Below are 26,994 nucleotides of genomic sequence, written 5' to 3' on the forward strand. Positions count from 1 at the left end.
CTGTTGACTTATAGGCTAGTGCAGCTATTGCTAGGGGATGACAACAGGTCAATTCTTTGCTGTATTTTATTATCTTCTTTGGTTTCATCCTGTTCCTGCTCCTCTAGTGTCAAACTTGGTTTTGGTCTGTTGTTAAGCAGGTGCCTTGGGTCCTAAAAGCTTAGACTCCATGTGAAACAGCACAATCCCTGTTACAGGGCCAATGGATACAACTGTCACTCCCCCAATGCCTTTTTAAAGATGATTTCATTTGCTCATTTTGAGAATTACCAAGACCACTTCCCCACAAAGCTGTATTCATGGCCTTGCATTGGTATAGGTACTGGTAAGAAGTCCTGGTTACTGTTGCACATGTATACCTATAATCAGGGCCTCTCGTCTCTGTCAGCAGCCAGAGTCCAATGGAAATAACATACCTTCTCTTGTTTCTTATTTCTGGTTTCTCTCCAAAAGTTCCATTCACCTGGTTTCCTTGTTCTCCAAGTGCAGATGCTGTACTTTGTAGTTAAACTGCCCTAACATGTTAGGGTCAAAAGTCAGCCATGAACCAACTTTCAAACCTGTGTTCCCTAAAGAGCTAAACTTTCTCCCTGCTCCCCATTCATTTGCTGTTTTATATATTTAACAAATATTGTATAGTGCTTATTATTTTACCAGGAACATTTTGAAACACTTTACAAAATACTAACTCCTCATAGCATGATGGTGCATACCTGTAATCCTAGCTACTCAGGAAACTGAGATAGGAGGATTGTGATTTTGAGGCCAGCCTGGATGACGTAAAAACACCCCATTTCAAAAACAGAACATTAAATACAAGTAAATCCTCATAGCAAGATTGCAATATGGATACTATTAGTAATTCCATTTTATAATTAAACCGAAGCCCAGAGAAAACAAAATAACATTCTCAATATTACCCAGCTAGTAAGCAATAGTTCTTGCCATTATACCATGCTCCATATTTAAGTTTTTATTTCGAATTACAACATAGATGGGAAACTGATGATAATTATGAAATTTCTCGTGTAACATTTGTTTTTTTTTGTTTGTTTGTTTTTTTTCATTTTTCTTTTATTATTCATATGTGCATACAAGGCTTGGTTCATTTCTCCCCCCTGCCCCCACCCCCTCCCTTACCACCCACTCCACCCCCTCCCGCTCCCCCCTCTCAATACCCAGCAGAAACTATTTTGCCCTTATCTCTAATTTTGTTGTAGAGAGAGTATAAGCAATAATAGGAAGGAACAAGGGGTTTTGCTGGTTGAGATAAGGATAGCTATACAGGGCATTGACTCACATTGATTTCCTGTGCGTGGGTGTTACCTTCTAGGTTAATTCATTTTGATCTAACCTTTTCTCTAGTTCCTGGTCCCCTTTTCCTATTCGTGTAACATTTGTAACAGTAGAAAGAATCATGTAGTTCTAGCGCTCAGCATTTTTTATTTTTCCTTCCCCCACCAATTGATATACTTTATCATACCTAAAATTTTATTAACTTTTTGAAAAACGATTCTTGTTATTGATGATATTTAGGGTTTTCCTAGCCTCCAGTATTATAACAACATGTGAATAAAGCTATACAAAGTTGGAAAATTGCCTTAATATTCCTGATGTCGTACAAGTTTTTAGTGACTCTGAGCAATATTTCTTACTTGCCAATTCTTTTCTAAAACATGTCAATTACATTGCAATTATCAATTTTTAAAAAGTTGTACTTTAACCTTCCTGCTTTGAGCATTACCATTTTTTAAAATTAAGGTAATTTATTAGGTATTTAGTAATACCTAATAAATAAAGTGACTTCTTTGTACCTTGTGTGACATGTGTGATTATACTTTTTTTTTGTTTTGGTTTTTGAGACAGGCACTTTATGTAGCCCAGACTGGCTGGAACTCACAAAATTATACATTTTGTATACTTTTTATAGTGTGTTTCCTTAGGTAGTCTCCATGTGCTTCCACAAATTTATTGATCTCAGTGTTTTAATGAAAATGATGTATTATTTAACTTGTTATGTCTTAGAGCTCATAAATCTGGTTATATATTAAGGTATAAACTGGCATTTTATAAGTTGCATTTGATCTATAGATCAATTCAGTATTTTTATTTTGCAGAATATATTTTTAATTTAAAAAATTAGTGCTTTGGGCTGGTAGAGTGGCTCACGTGGTAAAGCATCTGCTTAGCAAGTGTGGCGCCCTGAGTTCAGACCCCAGTACTGCCAAAAAAATTCAGTAATCTGCCAAAAAATTAGTGCTGATACTTAAATTGGATAGATTTCATTTAAATTCCAGCATTCCAGTCTCCCCTAAAAAGTCAGATCCTACCGTACTGGCCATGCCATCCCCATTGGCATTGGTTGCTAGAGCTTCAGGTGCCCTTTTAGATGGATCAGGTGCCGTCCAGATGACGTGGTGCTTACTGTTTGCTGCTGTTCCTGATCTGCTGTGTTTATCATCTGCCTGACCTTTTGACTGGCAGTCCAGTCACAGTCAGAAGCCCTTCAGCATTTTGGAAATGTGCTTCTCTTTACTTGTTACAGTGACCATTAACATCACCTTTTAGGCCAGCCACACACTACATCATCTGGTCACTTGCATGATAACATGATCTTTGGTAATGGCTTCTTAATGTCTTTGTTCATTTCTCTGTTAATCTGAATCCACTTCCTTATGTCATTTTGTGTCATTACCCCTGTAAACCCATCACCCTGTTTGTTCTGTGCCATGATATCTCTGCTATGGATGCTGTCATCCACAAGAACCTGGATGAGGAGGAGTTTGTTTCAGTAGTAAAGCTTGGAGGAGAGATATCAGTTTTGAACAAAAGAAAGAACTCACAAAACATAAAGAACAGAAAAGCAGCAGCTCTGACAGAAGTATTAAAGTACAAAATACCATTGATAAATTGACTAATTGACAACTAACATATTAATTATCAATACAGTTCTTCAGTAAACTATGGAGATTGAATTCCAGGGCCCCCATGGTGACCAAAATCTACAGATGCTCAACTCCCTTATATAAAATGGCACAGTATTTGCACAAAACCTATGCACATTCTTCTATATACTTTACTCCATCTCTAGATCGCTTACAATAGTGCAAAGTAAACGTGATGTAAGCAGTAGTTACAGTGTATCTTTCGGGGGATTATGACAGTAAAAAGTCTGTACACGTTCAGTGCAGATGCAGTTTTTAAAATGTTTTGATTCATGGTAGGTTGGACGCATGCATGAGGAACCCATGAACATGGAGGGCTGCTATAGTTTTGTTTATAAGACCTCTGAAGTGGGACAAGTTCATCCTAAAGCCAGTGACTTTTTGTTTATGCTGATAATATTAAGTTTAAGGTTGTAGTGCTTGTGTGGTTGGGTGTGATTCAGGGGCACATGGAGGAGATAGGAAGGAATTCAGAGCTTATGAGCTAAAAGGCATCCTGATGCTTTCCTAATTCACCTGCCTTATTTTGCAGATGAGGAAATAGATCCTCTGACATAACTTGGGTAAAGTCACAAAAGCATTAGTGGTCCCTGGCTTAATCGTGGCTGTATCTCCTGGTTCCTGTGATGCTTTTTTCTCACATTCCCTGCTGCCCAGGGCACGGAGATAGACTGGGTCTTCAGTGCCATGACCTTTCCTTAGGAGGGTTTGCTAACACTAGGCTGCGTGAACAAAAAGTTAACTGGTAGCAATTTTCTCAGCTGTGTGAGGGCCAGAAGCACAGGAATGGATATAGGAATGTCTTGTCCCAGTGATGTCACTTTAAATGGAGGTAATTAGGTAACAGAGACTGCTGAAACAGGGAAGGCAATTGAATTATCTCCATAGATTTTTCAACTTTGTAAAATGTCAGAAAAAATATATACATAAAAGGTATATGGAATATACCATAAACCATACCAAAGTAAACCATTTTAAAATTCACACTGTGAGATTACTGATATTTCTCTTCCCTGTTCTCTTGAAATGTTAATAGCCTTTTGTAGAGATTAATTTTCCATCCAACCTGAATGGGAAATAAGGGCATAGATTAGCACTTGAGAACTAGAACTTGAAGTATTGTGATCAGTAGGGCTTTTGGACACTACATAAACAGTTTTTTTTTATTGATTTGCAAATTCCTGGCCCAGAGTCAATATTGCATGTAGAACTTTGCAATAATAGGAGCTGGGGATTATATGTTTACCTTTAGAAAAAATAGTCTTTCATCTTCTATGTGGGCCTCCATGGTTTTCATTCCATTCTCCAATGAAACCTAGAACAATTTTCTAAGCTGCCCCAACATTAAAGGCACACCATTTAAACCTATAATTTATACGAAATTAAGATGCATCTGAAAATGTAATTTACAAAAGAATCTTCAAAATGTGGTTTTGTGAGGTGTTTGAAGAGAAGCACTCTGCGGGTCCAGAACAAAAATGAGCAGTGCTCTGTGGATCTGCTAGTCTTGTCTTTTTTCTTTCATTCTTCTCTGCTTCCTTTTCTTCCTTCAAAACTTGTTTGTTTGACAGAGGTCAACTAGATTTTATGTTGCATAATGTTGCTTAAAGCCAGCAGAAGAGACATTTGCTAACCCAAAAGAATCTCTAGTGTCTTACTCACCTAATCAGTTCTCTCTTACCTTTGCAAGTGACCTTATCCTATGAGGTAAAGTGACCATTTTCTAAAAACCCACATTTTGATAGATTTTTCATGCTGGCTCGTGTATTACCTTATAGGAAAAGATGACCATCCAGAATATTTGCTGGCAGGAATACCATGCAACTTCAAGTTACACGATCATCATATATGAGGCTTAGCAAAAATTTAGACATTGCTAGAGTATATTAATCTACCAATAAAGAGTAGGGTCTCCTGTATTTTAATTTACAAAAGTATGTCATTGACGTCTGAGCGTTTGAATTTCTAGAACTTATGTTCTGTGTCTCATAGCATGACAACCCCAATTGTAGATATTGTCAGGTAAAAATGATGAACGGAAATAGATGGTTACCATAAGAAACTGTGAAATATAATTTTGATCATTGTTCCTTTTCATCGTGTCCTAGGCAACAGCCTACTTGTCACCTGAGGACCTTTTGAAGGGAGAAATTGAAGACTCGTTGGAGAAGGTGCAGGTGGCTATTAACACCTTGAAGACTTTCAGAAATTCTTTTTTCAAGTATAGAAAAAGACTGGCAAGCTATTTCACAGAAAACACAGAGCTGAGACCCTGGGATTTTCAGTCTCGTTTGGTGTTTTGTCGATTTGACAAGTTTTTTGACCGTTTAATGAAGCTAAAGGTATTCATTCATTGACTGTTTATTCATTTTTGTGAGTGGGGCCATGTGATTGGTGGAATGCTTTTATTCTTTGTAATGGGAGGAGTTCTCCTTTCTTGCCAATTCTTGTAAGGAGCTCATGATGTCAGTGCTGTGAGAACAGAAGAATGACTCTAACAGCTTTCACTTGGCATTTTTATTCACTTGTGATTTTGTTATTTCACTGAATATAAGTAAATCTCTACCTATTAGGGACAGTGTGTGTGTGTGTGTGTGTGTGTGTGTGTGTGTGTGTGCAGTACTGAGGTTTGAAGTCAGGGCTACACACTTGGTAGGCAGACACTCTATGACTTGAGTCACTCTACCAGCCCTTGTTAGTGGCTCTTGACTTCCAATCTACTAAGTTCCTGGAAGAAAGCTGTGAGTCAAGAAGCTGTAAATGAGTACTTTTCTCCTTACATGTTCAAAAGGAAACATAAAACATGCTTGAAATTGAGATTTCATACCTGACAATTCCTGTGATATTCAAAAATACCACACTATTGTTTTGTTTTGTTTTGAGATAGCATCTTGCTATGTAGCCCAGACTGACCTCAAATTCATGATCCTCCTGTATCAGCCTTTGAAATGCTGGGATTATAGGCATGTACTACTATGTGTAACTTTCATACTATCTTTTGGTATATAAATACACACATATATATATGTATATACATTTAGTATAATATAAAAAATGAAAATATTAAAACCATAAAATAAAAAGAACATGAAAATATGTGCTTTGTATAAAAATTTTAAAAATCCCTAAATATCAAATATTGAATGAATACACATATACTCTTGTGTGGAGCCTACTTGTTAAAGTTTTTTTTTTGAAAGTTTGAATTGATGACACTGCCTTATTTTCTTTGTAAAGCTCTCTAACAATTTTTGGTTTTTTTATTAATATAAGATTTGTTGACTCTCACTTAAAATTAGAGATTTGTAATTTGCAAATTGTCATTGTCACTTAACCAGGCTGACTGCCACTCAGAGTCTCTAATATACTGTGCATATCCCTTTCCTGGCAGTCTCTTGAGTTCTTTCCAATAAAGGAACTGACTCACTGCAAAGTGTAGGCAGCTGAAAATATGAATTTTGGATATTACCAGAGTATCTGACATATGATTTAGGAGGCTATACAATTAGATGACTCATATGTCTATGAGAAATGAGGCCTGTGCTGTGTGATACCTTTCAGTAAATATAAAAATGGGAATATGAATTTTAAAATGAGTACTACTTGGTTCAATCAGTAATATTTATTTTCTGTCATGTCAATTCCAATATTTATTTTCTGTCATGTTTGGCAGTGTTCTTGATTTAAAACTTTTAAGTCTTTTCTTCCTCAAGATGATGGAGAGGTCTTTACTGTGTTTTTACAAAGGATATATTTGTTACCACATTGGAATTTGAAAAGCTGGAAAGACTGGAATTTGGTGGTGCCAAGGGAGCAATTTTAAATGGACAAATCCATGTGATGAGTGAAGAATTTGTGGAACTCTGTAAGGTTTTTAAACAGCGCACTTATGACCCATCTGACTGCGAGAACACGGTAATACTGTACCTTTGACCTTTCACTTCATAGGAGCCTCTAGTGTTGAAAGGGAAGGCAGGTCACAGTGATTGCAGTAGCAGGTAGTGTGGCTCCTCTAGGACTGAAAGAGGTTCCACAACTTGCCTAAAGTCTCCTAGCTCCTTGGTTGCAAATCAGGGACCAGACTTGGGCCTTTGCATTTTTAGTTCAGAACTATTTCTGATTTAGCTGTGAACCTCAGTCTGGATTTGTTTTTTTGTGCATATTGAAAATGAACTTGCTTTAGAGATTCACTTTGATCTGATTACCCAATGTCCATGTAAGGTGTATGTTTTACTTTAAACCTTTCCTAAATCACTGGATTATTTTTTTGGAGGGTAGGGGGCGGGGATCTATTAAAATCAGTTTTACCCCATTCTTCATATCTATTACTCATGTCTAAGTTGTCTCTTAAACTTTTTATTATTTAAAGCTACTCATAATTTCATATTTTCAGCTTCAGGGAATAGGGGGAAGCTTTTAGATTTAAAAAGCTTCCATTCTCTGTTTCTTTTGTTCTTTTATATGGAATATGAATCTATTCACTGTTGTGTTTGTATTTGGTCAAATAATTGAATTTTTGAAATGTGTAAGTCTAGTGTGTTGGCTTTATAAAGCAAACTGAATCCTTCCGAATTGGAGTACACTCTGGGAAGTGCAGTGCATGGGAGTGGGATGTTGTTAAGCTGGAGTCCTGATTTGAGGAAAAGTAGGAGGAATCAGAGCCTCTGTGATGTGGGCATTTAGAAGGCATTCAATATACGGGAACCTTATGGGAGCCATGTGCGTCCACCTGAATGAACTGGTAGAGGAAGACTGTGAGACGCCATCAGCCTAAGACCCTCAGGGACATTTGAGCAGGGAGAGAGGCTTGCTTGCCTCAAATGACAGAACCTGCCAGGTTTTCAGAGTGCCAGGGTTAGAGAATTTGACCAAGTTTCATGATGTCTCTGCCTTGGCAATGCCAAAGGTCCCTATTTCCCTCGGTATCTACCTGCACAGTTGCAAACATAGATGAGTAGAAAATTCATTTGCTCTTGACATATACATATGTCAAATATATATGTATTTGTATCCTGGGAGCCCATTTTACTGTGTGAGTATGAAGAGCAGGTGATCTGCTCTCCAGATCTGGGCTGTAGACATTTGTAGTCTTCCCTTGAAATTCCTCTTCATCCACCTGATTATCTTGCCTTAGGATAGAATAGAGAAGCTCCTTAACTTTGGTAAATCCTTCAAATTAACACATGAATTAATTACAGATTTAATTAACTGGTATACTTATATTGAAGAAGACCTTTGCTTTTATTTGAGAGTGTCTTAGTTATCATTTTTAGCTCAAAATGTAGCATCTATTATGTTTTTCTTAATAAACTGTTCATTTTAGTGTTTTTAAAAGCTTAAATTCATCTTACTTTGATTTTATGATGAAATCAGTTGGTAATTTTTATATGCATCCATGTGGATACATCCACGAAAAATGTTGCCCACGCCCTTTCCCTTCCACTGCATTACACCCTCATGTGTCCCCCACCCCAGTTCCCACTGACTTACATTACTCTATTTTCTTATATTTGCTGAGACTTGCTTTGTGCCTTAGGATATGATCTATTTTGGAGAAGGTTCCATGGGCTGCTGAGAAGAATGTATATTGTGTAGAAGTTGGATGAAATGTTCTGTAGACATCAACTAGGTCTATTTGATCTAATGCATATTTTAGATCTTGGATTTCTTTATTGATTTTTTGTTTGGATGACCTATCTATTGATGACAATGGGGTGTTAAAGTCTCCCACAACCACTGTGTTGGTGTTTATATATGCTTTTAGGTCTTTCAGGGTATGTTTGATGAAATTGGGTGCGTTGACATTGGGTGCATACAGGTTCATGATTATTATTTCCTTTTGGTCTATTTCCCCTTTTATTAGTATGGAAAGTCCTTCTTTATCTCATTTGATCAATGTAGGTTTGAAGTCTACTTTGTCAGAGATAAGTATTGCTACTCCTGCCTGCTTTGGGGGGCCATTGGCTTGGTAAATCTTCTTCCAGCCTTTCATCCTAAGCATATGCTTATTTCTGTCGGTGAGATGGGTCTCCTGTAAGCAACAAATTGTTGGATCTTCCTTTTTAATCCATTTCTTCAAGCGGTGCCTTTTGATGGGTGAATTAAGTCCGCTAACATTAAGTGTTAGTACTGATAGGTATGTGGTGATTCCTGTCATTTAGTTGTCTTAGTTGTTTGACGGTTTGATTGTGTGTACCTAAATTGAGGTTACTCTCTACTTTCTTGCTTTTTCTTTTCCTGTAGTTTGGTGCTGCCTGTCCTTTCATGGTTATTTTGGGTTTCACTTTCTGTGTGAAGAATCTTTTGTAGTGGTGGCTTTATGGTCACATATTGTTTTAGTTTCTGCTTATCATGGAAGACTTTTATTGCTCCATCTATTTTGAATGATAGTTTTGCTGGGTAGAGTATCCAGGGGTTGAAGTTATTTTCATTCAGTGCCTGGAAGATCTCTCCCCAAGTTCTTCTTGCTTTTAATGTTTCTGTTGAGAAGTCTGCTGTGATTTTGATGGGTTTACCTTTGTATGTTACTTGTTTTTTCTCTCTTACAGCCTTCAATATTCTTTCCCTAGTTTCTGATCTTGTTGTTTTAATGATGATATGTTGTGGGGTAGTTCTATTTTGATCTGGTCTGTTTGGTGTTCAGGAGGCCTCTTGCATCTGTATGGGAATATCTTTCTCTAGATTCGGGAAATTTTCCATTATTATTTTGTTGAATATATTACACATTCCCTTTGCTTGCACCTCTTCTCCTTCTTCGATGCCTGTGATTCTCAGGTTTGGTCTTTTGATGGAGTTGGTGAGTTCTTGCATTTTCTTTTCACAGGTCTTGAGTTGTTTAACTAATAGTTCTTCAGTTTTTCCTTTAATTAGCATTTCATCTTCGAGTTCTGAGATTCTGTCTTCTGTTTGTTCTATTCTGCTGGATTGGCCTTCCGTTTTGTTTTGCAATTTTGTTTTGTTCTTTTTTCTGAGGTTTTCCATATCCTGGTGGTTTCCTCTTTAATGTTGTCTATTTTTGTCCTGAGTTCATTTATCTCTTTATTAATCATGTTCTTTGTTTCACTTTGGTGTTTATACAGTGCTTCCATGGTTTCCTTTATTTCTTCTTTTGCTTTTTCAAATTCTCTATTTTTGTTGTCTTGGAATTTCTTGAGTGTCTCCTGTACATTTTGGTTGACCATATCCAGTATCATCTCTATAAAATTCTCAGTGATTAATTGGAGGATTTCATCTTTTAGATTATTCTTGTGGGCTTCATTGGGTTCTTTGGCATAGTTTACCTTCATTTTGTTGGAGTCTGGATCTGAGTATCTGTTTTCTTCATTTCCCTCTGGTTCCTGTACTAATTTTTTGCTGTGGGGAAACTGGTTTCCCTGTTTTTTCTGTCTTCCTGTCATTGTCCTTGGTGTTGTTACTGTCCCTGTACTGTGTGCAATTAAGTATTTTCTGGCTTGTAATAATAGCACTAGTGATATTTAGAATAGAAGGGTGAGAGGAGATGGAAAGCAAAGAAGTTAAAGGAAAAGGGAAAAACAAATAAGTAGAAAAAAACAAAACGAAATAAACAAAAAAGTGTCAAAGATATAAACAGAGAGAGACAGTGTTTGTCCCTCAGCCTCCAGTCCTGGAGATGGTGCCACAGATGTTGTTCTGTAGTTGTCTCTCAAAGGGGAAAAATAAAATAAAATGAAACCACACAAAACAAAAAAAACCCACAAAGTGTCCCAAGTTCAAATGCAATACAGTTTCAGTAAGTTTTTCAGCATGCAGGCATAGTTCAGTTGTTGTCTCATCAAAGGTAGGGAGAGAGAAAAGAAAAAACAAAAAGAGTCCGAAGACAGTTTTGTGAATGGCTATCTACGGCTGTGGCTTGCCTGCCTGTTGCTGTCAGCCTGCTGTTGCTGGAGGCTTTATTTATGCAGATCTCTGGGGTGAGCTTAGCACTCACCTGGCCCTGCAGGCTTTGTTTACTCAGAGTTCTGTGCACGATGCCACTGCTACAAGCTTTCCCCTTTCCAAGCACACTGGGGGAGGTGACACTGCACCCGCTTTCTGAGGCTGGTGTGTTTATTTACAGTTCACATGGGAAGTGGGTCTTCCCCTGTCTCCTGTGAAGTTTTCCTCCCTCTGCCACTTTTACAGGCTTTCCTGATCCTGGTTGCTGGGCATATGCCACTGCTCCTGCCTTCTCATTTATTTACAGTTCTGTGAAAGATTCTCCTCCCCGCCTTCAGCACTCAGGGTGCCCCAACCTCTTCGCTACATGTCTTTATTGTTCTTATTGCTGATCTGGCCCAGGGTTGTCTGTGGGAGTACCATGTACTGCTTAGCTCACCTTGTGGTCCACATCTTCCCAAGCTGTCTGGGCGCCAGTGTCTGGCAGTATCCCGGGGGCTGTCCTGGTTTCTCCCTTTAACATGAAGTGGAGATTCTCTACGCAGGCTGGAGGTGTGGAGGGGTCAAAGTTTTGCCTCTTCTTGGTGGTTTTGCCTGTAAGGTGTGTCTCCAGTGTCTCTCCAAGAATTTACTTTAGGAGGCACACTTTCTGCTTCTTTCCTCTAGCTACCATCTTGGAATCTCTAGTGTGGTTTTGATTTGCATTTCCTTTATGGCCAGGGATGGTGAGCATTTTTTCATGTGTTTGTTTAGCCATTTGAACTTTTCCTTTGAAAAAGTTCTGATTAGTTCAGTTGCCCATTTCTTTATTGGTTCACTGATTTGGGGGGGAATTTAGTTTTTTGAGCTCCCTGTATATTCTGGTTGTCAGTCCCTTGTCTGATATATAGCTGGCAAAGATTTTTTTTCCCCATTCTGTGGGTGGTCTCTTCAATTTATAGACCATTTCTTTGGTTGTGCATTAGCTTTTTAATTTCATGTAGTCCCATTTGTCAATCCTTTCTTTAGTTGCTGAGCTGCATGAGTTTTACTGGGGAAGTCCTTGGTTATACCTATTGCTTCCAGTGTATTCCTGTTCTTTCGTTTCAGGTCTGATGTTAAGATCCTTAGGCCACTTTGAGTTGATACTAGTACAGGGTGACAGGCATGGGTCTAGTTTCAGTTTTCTGCAGGCAGATAACCACTTTCCCCAGCAACATTTGTTAAAGAGGCTGTCTTTTCTCCATCATATGTTTTTGGCACCTTTGTCAAAAATTAGGTGAGCATAGCTGTGTGGGCTCATATCTGGGTCCTCTATTTTATTCCACTGGTTTTCAAATCTGTTTTTGTGCCAGTACCATGCTGTTTTTATTGCTATGGCTCTATAGTATAGTTTGAAGTGTGATACCTTCATTGTTGCTCTTTTGCTCAGTATTGCCTTGGCTATTCATGGTCTTTTGTGATTCCAAATGAACTTTAGGGTAGATTTTTCAATCTCTGTGATGAATGTCATTGGGATTTTGATGGGAATTGCATTGAACAAGTAGATTGCTTTTGGTAGTATAGCCATTTTTACTATGTTGATTCTGCTAATTCATGAGCATGGGAGATCTTTCCACCTTCTGTAGTCTTCTTCAATAGTTTATAGTTCTCCTTGTAGAGGTCATTTACATCCTTTAAGTTTATTCGTAGGTATTTGATTTTTTTTGAGGCTATTGTAAATGGAATTGTTTTCCTATGTTCTTTCTCAGTCTGCTCATTGTTGGTGTATAGAAAGGCTGCTGATTTTTGTAAGTTGATTTTGTATCTGGCTACTTTGCTGAAGCTGTTTATGGTGTCTAGGAGTTTTAGGGTGGACTTTTTTTTGTCTTTAAGGTAGAAGATCATATCTGGAAAAAATTTTTCAAGCAAGAAAGAAAGCAATATGAACATGTTTGGAACAAATGAAAAAAATTAAGTCTCAGGAATGAAGTAGAAATTGTCAAAGAATAGAAGCTATAAAAAAAGCTAGGCATTGTGGCTCATGGCTGTAATTCCAGCTACATGGGAGGTGATCAGGAAGATCATAATCCAGGCCAGTCTACAAACAAAAGCATGAGATCTTATCTGAAAAATAACTAAAAGCAAAAACATCTGGGGGGTTATGGCTCAAGCGGTAGAGTGTCTGCACAAGGTCTTGAGTTCAAGCCCTAGTACTGTCCAAAAAATATGGAAGGATGGAGGAGTCAGTGAACTGGAAGATAGTCATAGTAATCAATCTGAACAACAGAGAGAAAAAAGACTGAAATATAATGAACAAACTCTGCCTCAGGGACTTTGACATTCTGACAGAAGATCTAACCTTGTAACTGGAGTTGCAAAAATGGGAGAAAGCAAGTAGAGTGGGAAGACTATTGAGATAGTGGCCAAAAAACTTCTAAATTTGGACAGAAACATAAGCCTATAGATTCAAAAAGAAATTGGAAGTCAACAAGGGATAAACCCAGAGAAATTCATGCCAAGATGTTATAATTAAATTTTTGAAAACTAAAAATAAACTTAAAAGAAGTGAAAAATGACTCCTTACCTATAGGGGAGAAACAATTTGAATGATAGATTTCTCATCAGAAAACATGGAACCCAGCATGGAATAGCCAAAATATTTTTCAGGTGCTAATCTAGAATTCTTTACCCATTGAACATGTCTTTCAGCAGTAAAAGGTTAAAGAAATGATTAGATGAACAAAAACTAAGGGAATTTGTTGCTAGGGGACTGGCTAAAGGAAAATGTAGCCTTTGTCATATGTAGGCCCACTGATGCTGGCCTACATATGATGTAGGAACTGCCCTCCATATGACAAAACAGTGACAGGAATTCAACTCAGCAAGCAAAGAAGCAAAGGGCTCAGCCTGCAAATAGCCCTTTTTGGTCTAACTTGTTTAGACTTCAGAGAGAAAAATGGCTGCCAACCATGCCTTAGAAGATGGAAAATCCATCCTCTTCTCAGCAAGGAAGAAACATTGGTGGCTTTAAAAAGTGTTTTGTCTCTTTCTGTACTTATTTTATTGTGTGCTCCCTCACTATTATTTCTTATACCTTCATCCCACATTTTTCTTCTTTCCTATCTTATTTTTTCCTTTCCCTAATCTCCCTTATTTTTATTACTTAATATCTTTATCTTGATAATTTTAAACTCTTGGTTTATTATGTAAGTTTAGATATAACCTTATTGAGGATGTAGTTGGTGTTTCCTTTTTTTTAAAAGTGTATTTAAAAATCTGCTTTTTTTAAAAATTTTTTCACTACTATCTACTTTCTCGCCTCCAAATGGTAGTAGGGATCATAACCCAAAGAGAAGGTTGCCCTCTAAGAAGAACCCCATTACAAAAACCCAAAAGAGAGCTTCATCCCAACAGATATACAAATTGCAACATAAAAACAAGAAATATGAAAAACCAAGGCAATAGGACTTCCCCCAAAGCTCATAGTTCCTCAATAACTGAATTCAAAGACACTGGAATGATTGAAATCTCATATAAAGAATTCAACAATCTAGTTTTTAAAATGATCAGCATCCTCAAAGAAGATTAAAACAGATTAATGAAGTAAGAAAGTCAGCTCAAGACCTGAATGAGAACATCAGCAACATGGATGAGAAATTCAGTAATAAAACTGGCATTTTTGAAAACAAAAAACAAATGGAAATGTTGGAAATGAAAGTTGATGGAGAAATAAAGATGTTCCAAGGTAAGCACAAACTAAGACAATTCATGACCACTAAGTCAGCATTACAGAAGATACTTAAAGGAATCCTACATACAGATGAGGAAGAAAGTCAATCACAAACATGAGAGCTCAGGAAAGAATAAATTTCACAAGAAGAATATAAACAAATGAGAATTAGCAAAGAATCAATTGTTTTCAACTTAGAATAACTAATGAATAAGGGAGAAATAAACAAGAACCCGTACTCAAATCAATCAGGAAAAAACATTGCAGGAATCACAGAATATCTCTCAATGTCCCTAAATGTAAATGACTTTAACTCCAAATAAAAGAGCAGTCTGACTGATTGTATTAAAAAAGAAGGTCCAACGTTTGTTGTCTGCAAGGTAACGTGGGCAAAGACACCCAGACTGAAAGTGAAAAGATGGGAAACATTGTATGAAGCAAATGAAAAGCAAGAACAAGCAGAAGAAGCTATTGTCATGTCTGAGCAAGTTGACTTCAATTCAAAATTACTCAGAAGAGATAAAGAAGGTCACTATGTATTAGTAAAGGAAATAACCCATCAAGAAGTACAACAATTTATAAATATATATACTCCAAATACCAATGCACCCGATTTCATAAAACATACACTATTAAAGGGACAGATAGGTCCAGATACAATAATTGTGGGAGACTTATGTAGCCTATTCTCATCAATAGATCATCCATATGAAAAGTCAACAAACTTCAGAGCTAAAGTGCATTATAAAGCAAATGGACTTAACAACAGATATCTGCAGAATATCCCATCCAATAGTTGTGGAATATGCATTCTTCTTAAGGCGCCCATGGAACTTTCTCCAAAATCAATCACATTTTAGCCCATAAAAATAGGTCTTAACACATTTTTAAAAATGGAGATAATTTATTGTTTCTTAATCACAATGGAATAAAATTAGAAGTTAATAGTAAGAGAAACTACAGAAATTATATAAGCACATGGTCATTGAATGATATATTTTAGAGTGATTAATGGGCCACTGAAGAAATCATTGAAGGAAATTTAAAAATCCTTAGACTCAATCAATGAAAATGAAGTCTTTGGGATAAGGCAAAGGTAGTTCTGAGAGAAATTTATAGCTGAATACCTACATTAAAAATCAGATCTCAAATAAATAACTTAGTGATACACCTTGACATTTTAGAAATATAAGAACAAGCCAACCCCTAAATTAGTAGATGGAAAGAAATACTAAAGACCAATGTGGAGATTGGTAAAATAGTGACTAAAAGGACAATATAAAGAAGTAATAAAGCAGTGTTAGTACATTGAAAAGATAAACAAGATTGACAGACCCTTAGCCAAACTAACCAAATGAGAAATAAGACCCAAATTAATAAAATTACAAGTGAAAAGAAGGGGGATATTGCAATAGATACCAGTGAATCCAGAGAATCATAAGGGAGTATTTTGAAAAATTATATTCCAGTAAAGTGGAAAATCTAGAAGAAATGGGTAAATTTCTAAGCATACATGACCTATCAAAATTGAACCAAGAGCACAAAAAACAACTTAAATAGATCTATAACAATGAGATTGAAGCAGAATAAAGTCTCCAACAAAGAAAATCCCAGGACTTGACAGATTCACTGCCTAATATTCCAGACCTTTGAAGAAGATCCAGCAGCAATGTTCCTCAAACTGCTTTAGGAAACAGAGAGGAAAGAAATGCTACCAAACTCACTCTCAAAGCCAGTATTAGTGGATACCAGAACCAGGTAAGGGCACAACAGCAAAAATAAATCAAGGCCAATTTCCCTGACAGAGATGCAAAATTCCTCAGTAAAATATTTGCAAATCTAATTCAACAGCACATTAAAAAGATAATACACCAATGATTTCATCTGGAGAAGCAAGGATGGTTCAATATATGTTAAATCAATAACTATAACAGCTCATAAGTAGAACCAAGGACAAAATCACATGGATTCAGAAAAAGCCTTTGACAAAATTTAGTATCTCTTCATGATAAAAGAAAGTAGTAATAGATGGAACATTAAGAAGTCTATATATGACAGAGTTATTGTATTAAGTGGGAAAACCAGAAAGCATTTCTTCTAAAATCAGCAACAAGACCAGGGTCTTTACTCTTTCCACTTATCTCCAATATAGTGCTAAAATTTTTAGAACAACAAAGGAGAGAAAGAAAGGGCATACAAATATGAAAGGAAAAAATAATCAAATTATCCCTGTTTGAAGATGATATAATCCTATACTTAAAAGACCCTAAAGACTCCACCAGATAAGTCTTAGATCTGATAAGCACTTTCAGCAAGATAGGAGGATACAAAATTAACATACAAAAAAACCCAGTTGCTTTTCTATATACCAACAGTGAACAGCTGAGAAAGAAATCAGGAAAACAATCCCATTCACAATAGCTTCAAAAAAAATCTTTTAAAGCCCTAGGAATAAACCTAATTAAGGAGATGAAAGACCTCTATAATGAAAACTATAATTATTGAAGAAATTGAGGAGGCCACTAGAAGATAAAAGACCTATGTGCACACAGATCAGCAAAACTAATACAGTGAAAATGGCTATATTATTGAAAGTGATCTACAAATTCAATGCAATACCCATCACATCTTATTCTTCAAAGAAAGAGAAAAACAATTCTAAAATTGGAAGGAAGCACAAATAATCCATATCATCAAAGCAATCCTGAGCAATGCTGGAGGTATCACAATACCTGACATCAAATTATACTGCAGAGCCACTGTAACAAAAAAATAGCATGGTCCAGGCACAAAAACAGCATGTAGATCAATGGAATAGAAGATCCAGAAGTAAACCCAACAGCTACTGATTCTTAACAAAGGTGCCAAAAACATATATTGGAGAAAGACAGATTCTTCAACAAATAGTTCAGCAAAACTAAATATCTACCTCTATTAGACTAAAACTAGATCCCTGTCTCTCAACCCTATACAAAAATCAAGTCAACATGGATCAAAGACCTTAAGACCTAAACCTTGAAACTACTAGAGGAAAACAAAGGGAAAACATTTAAAAATCTAGACATAGGCAAGAACTTTCTGAATAGGACTCCAGCCGATCAGGAAATAGTAGCAAGGATTGACAAATGGGATCACATCAAATTAAAAAGCTTCTGCACAGCAAAAAGATAACCCAGAGAATGGGAGAAATCTTTGCTGGGTATTTATCTGACAAGGGATTAATATCCAGGATACATAAAGAACTCAAATTCCAAAAGAATAATCCAGTCGAAGAATGGGCAAATGAATTGAACCGATAGTTTTCAGAAGCACAATTTACCAATAAACACATGAAAAAATATCCAACATCCTTCGCCATAAAGAGATTGTAAATCAAAATGACACTGATACTTGACTTCACCCCAGTCAAAATGGCAATCATCTTTAAAGCAACAAATACTGGTGAGGATATAAGGGGAAAGGAACCTTTATACACTGTTCATAGAAATGTAAATTAATATAGCCACTATGGAATTCATTATGGGAATTCCTTAAAAACTAAAAGTAGAACTACCATGTGATCCTGCTATACCTCTTCTGGGTATATACCCAAAGTAATAAAATCAGCATATAGTAGAGATACCTGTGTTTATTGCTACACTATTCACAATCCCCAAGTACAGGAATAAGTCTATGTGCCCATTAGCAGATGAGTGGATAAAGAAAATGTGGCGTGTGTGTGTGCATATATATTTGCATATTGTGTGTGTGATATATATATGAGTATACACACACACATATATACACAATGGAGTATTTGGGCATAAGAAGAACAAAATTATGTCATTTGAAGTGGAAATCATCAAGTTAAGCAAAATAAGCCAGACTTAGAAAAGCAAGTAGTGCATGTTTTCTTTCATATGTGGAATCAAGATTAAAAAAAAAAAAAGGCATGAAAGTTGAAGGGGGACTAGGGAGTGGGGCAAGAGAGGGCGATAAGGCAGTGACTGTGATTGAAGTACATTGTATACATATATGAAAATGCCATGATGAAACTTGTTATTTTGTACAATTACATACATGAATAAAAATTGACATAGGTTTATAAAAAACATTTCATTACATATATATCATTATACATCTATATCATTTTATATATATATATATATGGGTTTATTTCTAGACTTTCTATTCCATTCCATTGATCTGTATGTCTGTCCTTTTGCCAGTACCACACTGTTGTGATTACTATAGCCTTATAGTAAGTTTTGATGTTAGGAAGTATGAGTTTTCTAACTGAAAAAGAACAGAACTATTTTGACTATTAAGGGCTCCTTGAGATTTGGTAAGAATTTTAGAATTTTTTTTTTAACTTCTGAAAAAGATATTATTGAGATTTTGATTTGGATTACCTTAACTCTAGGATTGCTTTGGGTAGTGCTGTCATCTGATATATAGCGTGTGGTCCATGTAAGTGGATGTCTTTCTACTTATACCTTCTTTAATTTCTTTCAGCAGTTGTTTTATTGTTTTTGGTGTAAAGTCTTTTGCTTCTCTCATTTATTTTGTAGTATTTTATTCTTTTTAGTGCAGCTATAAATGGAATTGTTTTCCTAATTTCTGTTTTGGAGCTCATTGCTAGTGCATTGAATTGCAACTGATTTTTTTGTGTATTGATTTTGAATCCTGCAACTTTCCTAAATTTGCCTATTGGTTATTTTTTACGTGTGGAAACATTATAGTTATCTACATGTAAAATTATGTCATCTGTGAACAGAGATAATACTAATTCTTCCTTTACAATTTGGAGTATATTTTTTCTCTTTCTTGCCTAATTGCTCTGGGTAAAGCTTCTAATACTATATTGAGTTAAAAGTGGTTATCCTTATCTTGTTCCTGATTTTAAGGAAAGAGCTTTTATTCTTTCACCATTGAGAGTGATAGTAACTATGGCTTTTTCATAAGTAGCCTTTGTCATGTTGAAGTTGTTTACTTCCAGTCTTAACTTATTAAATGTTTTTATTATGAAAGGGTGTTGAATTTTGTCATGTTTTTCCTGTACCAATTGAGATGGTAATAGGGTTTTTCCCTTCATTCTTTTAATGTGATGTACTACATTAATTTTCATATGCTAAACCATCCTGATGTTCTAGGAATAATTTTACTTAGCAATTGTCTATAATTCTTTTGATACTGATGAATCCTGTTTGTAATTTTTGTTGAAGATGTTTATACTGCTGTACATAAGGGATATTGGTCTGTACTTTTCTTGAAGTGTTTTACCTGGCTTTGGCATTGGGTAGTTAGTGTTTGTCTCATACCATGAGTTAAGAATAGTCCTTAAAAAGAGTATTCTGTAAGTTTTTGAGAAATTTTGAGAAGGGTGGATATTAATTCTCCTTTAAATGTTTGGTAGAATTCACTAGTAAATTTATCTGATCCAGGGCGTTTCTTTGTTAGGAAGGTTTTGAGTACTGATTCAATTTCCTTACTAGTTGTAGATCTATTCTCAAAAAATCAAACACCTAGGAATAAATTTAAGAAAGGCCCTTATTTTTATTATTTCTCTCCTTCTTGTTTTGGGTTTTGCTTGTTCTTGTTTTTTCTAGGAGTTTGAGATGTAGCATTAGGTCGTTTATTTGAGATCTTTCTATCCTTTTAATATGTCCACTCATGGCTATAAACTTTCCTCTTAGGGCTGCCTTTGCTGTGCCCAATAAGTTCTGGTAGGTGGTGTTTTCATTTTCATTAACTTCCAGGAACCTTTTAATTTCCTCTCTTTTTTTTTTTTTTTCATTTTTCTTTTATTATTCATATGTGCTAATTTCCTCTCTTATTTTATCTATGACACACTGATCATTGAGCAATGTGTTATTCATGTTATTCAGCTTTCAATGATTTGCACATTTTCTGCTGTTGTGTTTGTTGTTGAGTTCTAGTTTTAATGCATTTGATCAGATAGAATGTGTGGGATTATTTCTGTTTTCTTACATTTGCTGAGGCTTGCTTTGTGACCTAAGATATGATCAATTTTGGAGGGAGTTCCATGGGCTGCTGAGAAGAATGTATATTGTGGATAAAATATTCTGTAGACATCAGTTAAGTCCATTTGATCTATGGTGTTTTTAGTTCTAGAATGTCTTTATTGATTTTTTGTTTGGATGACCTATCTATTGGTAATAGGGGGTATTAAAGTGTCCCCCTACCACTTTGTTGGAGTCTATATGTGCTTTTAAGTCCTTTAGAGTATGTTTGATAAAATTGGGTACACTGACATTGGGTTCATATAGGTTGATAATTGTTATTTCCTTTTGGTGTATTTCCCCTTTCATTAGTATGAAATGTCCTTATCTCATTTGATCAATGTAAGTTTGAAATCTACTTTGTCTGATATAAGTTTTGCTACTCCTGCTTGTTTTCAGGGGCCATTGGCTTCGTAAATCTTCTTCCAGTCTTTCACCCTAAGCCAGTGTTTATTTCCCTCAATGAGATGGGTCTCTTGTAAATAACAGATTGTTGGATCTTCCTTTTTAATTCAGTCTGCCAGATGATGTCTTTTGATGGGGGAGTTGGGTCTGTTGACATTCATTGTTAATATTGATAGGTATGTGGTAATTCCTGCCATTTAGTCGTTTTTGTTGTTTAAGGGTTTGATTGTGTGCAGCTGAATCAATGCTACTCTCTGATTCCTTGTCTTTTATTCTCCTGTGGTTTGCTACTTCCTGTCCTCTTGTGGTTTTGTTTGCTTTCATCTCCTGTGTGCAGAATTCCTTGGAGAATCTTCGGCAGTGGTGGCTTGATGGTCATAGATTGTTTTAGTTTCTGCTTATCGTGAAAGATTTTTATTGCTCCATCTATTTTGAGTGGTAGAGTCCTGGAGTTGAAGTTATTTTCATTCAGTTCCCAAAATACCTCACTCCATGCCCTTCTTCCTTTTAAGGTTTCCGCTGAGAAATCTGCTGTGATTTTGATGTGTTTACCTTCATATATTATTTGTTTTTTCTCTTTTACAGCCTTCGGTATTCTTTCTCTATTCTTTGTGCTTATTATTTTAATGATAATATGTCATGGGGTAGTTCTATTTTGGTAAAGTCTGTTTGGGATCCTGGAGGCTTACTGTACCCGAATGGGCAAAACTTTCTCGAGATTTGGGAAATTTTCTGTTATTATTTTATTGAATATATTATGAATCCTTTTTGCTTGGACCTCTTCTCTTTCTTCAATGCCCATGATTCTCAAGTTTGGTCTTTTGATGGAGTCACTGAGTTTTTGCATAGTCCTTTCACAGCTCTTGAGTTGTTTTACTAAGATTTCTTCTGCTTTTTTCTTCAAGTTCTATTTTATCTTTGAGTTCTGAGATTCTGTCTTCCACTTGTTCTAGTCTGCTGGAGTGGCCTTCTACTGTATTTTTTGTTTCTGTTTGATTCTTTTTTTTCTGAGGTTTTCTGTATCTTTGGTCAACTCCTCTTTTTATATTTTTATTTTCATCTTTAATTCATTTCTCTCTCTTTTTATAGTGTCCTTTGTTTTACTTTGGTGTTTGTTTAAGTCATCTCTGAGTTCATTTATTTGTTTCTGTGTCTTCTCATATTCTTTATTTTTGGTGTCTTCAAATTTCTTGAGTGCATCTTGTACATTTTGGCTAACCATGTCTAGTGTCTTCTCCTTGAATTTCTCAGTGATTTCTTGCAAGATTTCTTCTTTGAGGGTGTTTTTGTGGGCATCACTGGGCTCCTCAGTGACATGTATCATTGTTTTGTTGGGGTCAGGAACTGGGTATTCATTTTCTTCATTTCCCACTGAATCCTTATTGACTTATTTTTTTGAGGAGAGTGATTTCTATCCCTTCTTCTTCCCATTGCCCCACTTGGTGGTGTGCAACTATGTTCTTGATAGGCTAGTTGGTGGTTTTAATGGACTGTTTTCTTTCTCTTGACTTAATTTTTGTGTTGTGACTGTCTTTGTTGTTAACTAAGTTGGTGTGCTATTTCTGTCTGTGGCCTGGAGGTGTAATTTTGCAATAACTAATTCATAGGTTCAATGCCCGACCAGTTTATATATTAATGTATAATATATGATTGGTGATATTATCTATAAACACTGGGAGTTGGGGGGGTAATGCTTGTTAGGCTAGATATAGAAATTTGGGAAATTGGTGAAGGTGGCACTAAAAGGGGGGCCGGAAGTGGAGTGGGGTAGTGGGGGAAGTGGTATGGGGGCTGCTGGGTTTTGTTGCCCTTGTGCATGTTCAGGTATATTTCTGTTGTAGTGTAGGGTGCTTGTGTCAGGGATTGCAGGGAATGGGGTTGTTGGCCAGTAAGCTAGTCAGCAGGTGGTGAGTTTGTAGGAGGGAGGGGCATATGGTAACAGTATGGGGGAAGATGGGAAAGGAAGGTGATGACATGGGGAGAGTGGATGAGAAGAAGCAGAAAGAGTAGTTGGGAGGGAGAACAATGCATTATAGCACAGGAGAAGGAGGGAGAGTGAAGGGGGTAAGAATAGGGATGAGCAGATAGTGAAGTTGAAGTTAATAATATAGAAAGAAAATAGGAATAAAAATAAAATAAAATTTCAAAAAAAGATCACAATAATAAAAAAGAAAGAAAAGCATGATAAAAAACACCAGGTTCAGGAGCAATAGAATTTAGTCTTTGGTTTAAGTTCTGAAGTTATTCCTCCGGCATTCAGTCCTGCTATTGGCATATAAACAGAAGCTCTTACATGGGCTTACCAGATAACTGGCTTGTGAGTAATTTTTGGTTCTTCTGTCCACAAATTTAATTGAAATTGTGAGGTGAGGTAAGTCTGCCAGTTCATGCAGGGTGGTCGGAGCTGTTGTTTTCACCAGCCAGCAGCTATGTTATCCTTCAGCTGCAGATCTGTTTGGTCAGCTCCTCCCCCAGCAAGGTGGGACAGTTCAGTTCTGAATGCTGCCCTCTGCCCAGGATATCAGCTCTGGCATCCGCTACCTGCCCTTCTTTGGGAGGTGGCTTGTTGCCCTACCCACCGCTGTCAGCCTCTGCTGTCTTTCCTGTGTTTGCTCACTGAGAGTTCAGTGCTAAGAGTTTAGCTCCTTGCCCCACCCCCATTCTCTTGGGCAGATTCAGCACTCCCCACCTCTGCTGTCAGTGTTAGATTGCAGTTCATTGTTTATGCTTTTCAGTTTTGTTGGGGGAGTGGTTCAGTCTGCCCCAGGGGCTGAGCTGGTTTATGTACTGGGGTGTGGATAGGGGAGTTGCACATGGTGCATGATGCTCACCTATTTGTTTTACCAGTCCATGTCCAGGCAGGTTTGGAGCTGGCAGTGATGGGGAAAAATGGCAGCAACTGTTCTCAGTGCAGCACAGCATGGGGAGGCTTTTCATGGGCTAGGGGTTCAGGACCGGATTTTGCAGAATTTGATCCTGATTGATGTTCTGTTTTCTGCTTGATGTGAGAAGGAGAAGGAAAGGGAAAAAAAAAAGAAAAACCAGAGAGAGAAAGAATCAGTGAGGGGTAGGGAGGAAGGTTTCCCAGGGGCAGACCTGCCTTGCTGGCTGTGCCACAAGTTACAGCTGTTAGATGCAATTAAAGGCTTATTTAAGGGTTAGTCTTTGAATGCTTTTCTGCACCTAATATGATATTAGTTATTATTTTGGCTAGAAGCAATCAGAATTACCCAAGTGTAGCTTCAGCATCTCAAGGAGGTTTCTAGAGTCACAGAGCTTAGGCTTTCTGCTTCTGTACCCTAGCTGCCATTTTGGATTCCCCCCTCCACTTTCATTTTAATAATTTGAGTATTTTCTCTCTTAGTCAATCTAGTTAGAAGTTCATCAATTTTGATTTTTTTCCAATGAACCAACCTTTTGGTTTTGTTGATTTTTTTGTTGTTGTTCTCTATTTCCACTGTAGTCTGTATTACTCTTTATGCTAACTTTGAGATTTATTTGCACTTCCTTCTTAAATCCTTCAAAATGTAACACTGTTATCTACTTGAAATCTTTTTGTAGTGTTTGCATTTATAGCATTCCTTTTTTGTACTCCTCCCATTGCATGCCTGAAATTGTGGTATACTAAAAGTTTATTTTCTGTTTGTTTCATGGTATTCTTAATTTCTTTTATGATTCTTCCTTGACTCGTGATCTTGGGAAGTAAAGTTTTATACTTCTCTGGAAGTGGTGAAATGATGACAACATCAGACAGTCATAAGTAATGTATTTATAATGTAATAAAAGTGTATAAAATGCATTTCAGGAGAAATGCAAAGGAATATACTTGAAACTATAAATTTGGATATAATTCTAAAAATGTACAGATAATTATAGAGTATGATGTGATTAATCATGATTGTTACCTTGATTGGACTGAGAGACACCTAGGAGAGTCATGATTCAAACCCCTCATATGCTTCTGAGAGTATTTCTAGAGATCATTAGATCATGAGGGTTCCAACCTAATCAATCATTTAACCCACTGATGGATTCAGAATTTGATTAGACTATTGGGAGGTGGTGAAATTGTGCAAGGTGGGGCCTGGTTGGACAAAATAGGAGATTAGGGTGTGTATTTGAAAAATATATCCTGGTCCTTCCTGGTTGCCATGAAGTGAATGGCTGTGCCCAATCATGTCCTTATGCCATGATGTTCTACCTCTACCTCACCACACTCCTAGAACCAATGCATCCAACTGACCATGGACTGTAACTTCTGAAACCGTGAGCAAAAGTAAAGTCTTCCTCCCATAACCAGGTATTTGTCACTGTGACAAAAATCTGACTAACACGGTGAGATAGAAAAAAAGAAAATATGGAGAGAGAAAAGTGAAAAAAAAAAAAAGTGAAATAGCAGACTTATGTCCTACTGCAACAAAAAATACATTAACTATACATTATTTAAATATACTCAAAAACAGAGATTGACAGAGTAGATTAAAACACATGAACCAATTATAAGCTTTCTTCAAGAAATTGTCTTCAAAAATAGTATGGGCAGATTAAGAACAATTGGACAGAAGAAAGCACATACAACTATTAATCAAAGGAACATCTTAATGGCTAAAAAAGCCAGATAAAGTAGATTTCATAGCAAAGAAAATTGCTACAGAAAGACATTATATAATGACAAAAGGGTCAATCCACCAAGATGTTTTATTGGAGAATTTTACCAAATATTTAAGAATTACCACCAATTCTACACAAACTCTTCTAGAAGCAGAAGAGGAGGGAGGACTTCCCAGTTTGTTATGAATCTGGAAACTGAAACCAGGCAAGTTAATGCAAAAAAAAAAAAAAAAAGAAAAAGGAAAACTATACAAATTAACAAATTACTGTCAAATGCAATTCAGGATATAAGAATATTTTTGAAAGTTCTAATTTTATTTTTCCCACCAAAATGAAAATAATTAGACACTATGTTCAGTAGGGATTTATCCTAGGAATACAAGGCTGTTTTAGTATTTGATTTGAATTTGAAATTAATATTTGGAGTTTCTAGCGTAATTTCCATATTAATAGGCCAGAAAAGAAAAAGTCTATAGTTGTGTTAATCAATGCATAAAATGAATTTGACCAATTTCAACACCCATTCACAACAACAAAAGACCCTCAGAATACAAACATCACAATGTAAACCCTTGTACACCTGTCATATGCTAATAATAATAAAAAATACCCTCAGAAATATAGGAATAGAGAACTTCCATGGTTTGATAAAGAACACCTACCAAAAATTGAGCACGTGATATTTAACAGTGAAATTCCTTCACTGAGTCCTGAACACATAGCATGCATTCAACTGCCTACTCACCATTTGCACTGAGATATTTAATAGACATCTGAAAATTAACATGTCAGAGCCAGATCCTTTCTTTGCCCACCCCCAAACCTACTCTTGACTGTCTTCAACTCATTAAATGTAACAAGTAATTGGCTATTAGCACAAAACCGTGGAGTTGTGTAATCTGACTCCATTTTTTTCACAACAAACATTCAGTTCTTCCAGATAGGCCCTACAAATGTACCTATGACTCATTTCTGACCTGGTTTATTGCTTTGCCCCTAAACTGCTCCCTCTGGCCTGTCTTGGCTCCATTAATCTCTTTTCCACCCAGCAACTTGAGTGCCTTTACATGTAAGTCAAACCAGGCCTTTTCTCTAATTAAAACCCTTTGATAGTTTCCCGTGGTGCTAATAAAGGCAATTTCGTAGTTTCCAGAAAATGGAAACGTTTTTGCAATGACTCCCAAGTAATACTAGCTCATCATTTATTATCCAATAAATATTTATTGAGAAACAGCTATGAGCCGGGAACTCTGAAATATTGGTACTGTAACTGTGGAAAAAAAAAAAAAAAAGCCTGGCCATTAGGCTTAAAGACTTAAAAATCCAGGGGAGAATACAGGCAGGCAATTACTATGCAGCGCTCAGGGCTAGGGTTTGACGAGAACAGAGTGCGGGGAGAACATTTGCAAAAGGTACTTTTCCAGAGATGAAAAGACATGGAGAC

The 26,994-nt window shown here is 36.5% G+C and overlaps 1 protein-coding gene across 1 annotated transcript in view; it reads left to right on the forward strand.

Annotated features, from left to right (window-relative positions):
* Dnah11 (dynein axonemal heavy chain 11) overlaps nucleotides 1–26,994 on the forward strand; it is a 302,556-nt gene that overhangs the window by 14,552 nt on the left and 261,010 nt on the right. Inside the window, 2 exon segments of the mRNA XM_074065140.1 lie at nucleotides 5,054–5,287; nucleotides 6,693–6,860. Coding sequence (XP_073921241.1) covers nucleotides 5,054–5,287; nucleotides 6,693–6,860 — 402 coding nt within the window.

The sequence above is a fragment of the Castor canadensis genome, chromosome 2 (genome assembly GCF_047511655.1).
Source record: "Castor canadensis chromosome 2, mCasCan1.hap1v2, whole genome shotgun sequence".
Taxonomy (NCBI): domain Eukaryota; kingdom Metazoa; phylum Chordata; class Mammalia; order Rodentia; family Castoridae; genus Castor; species Castor canadensis.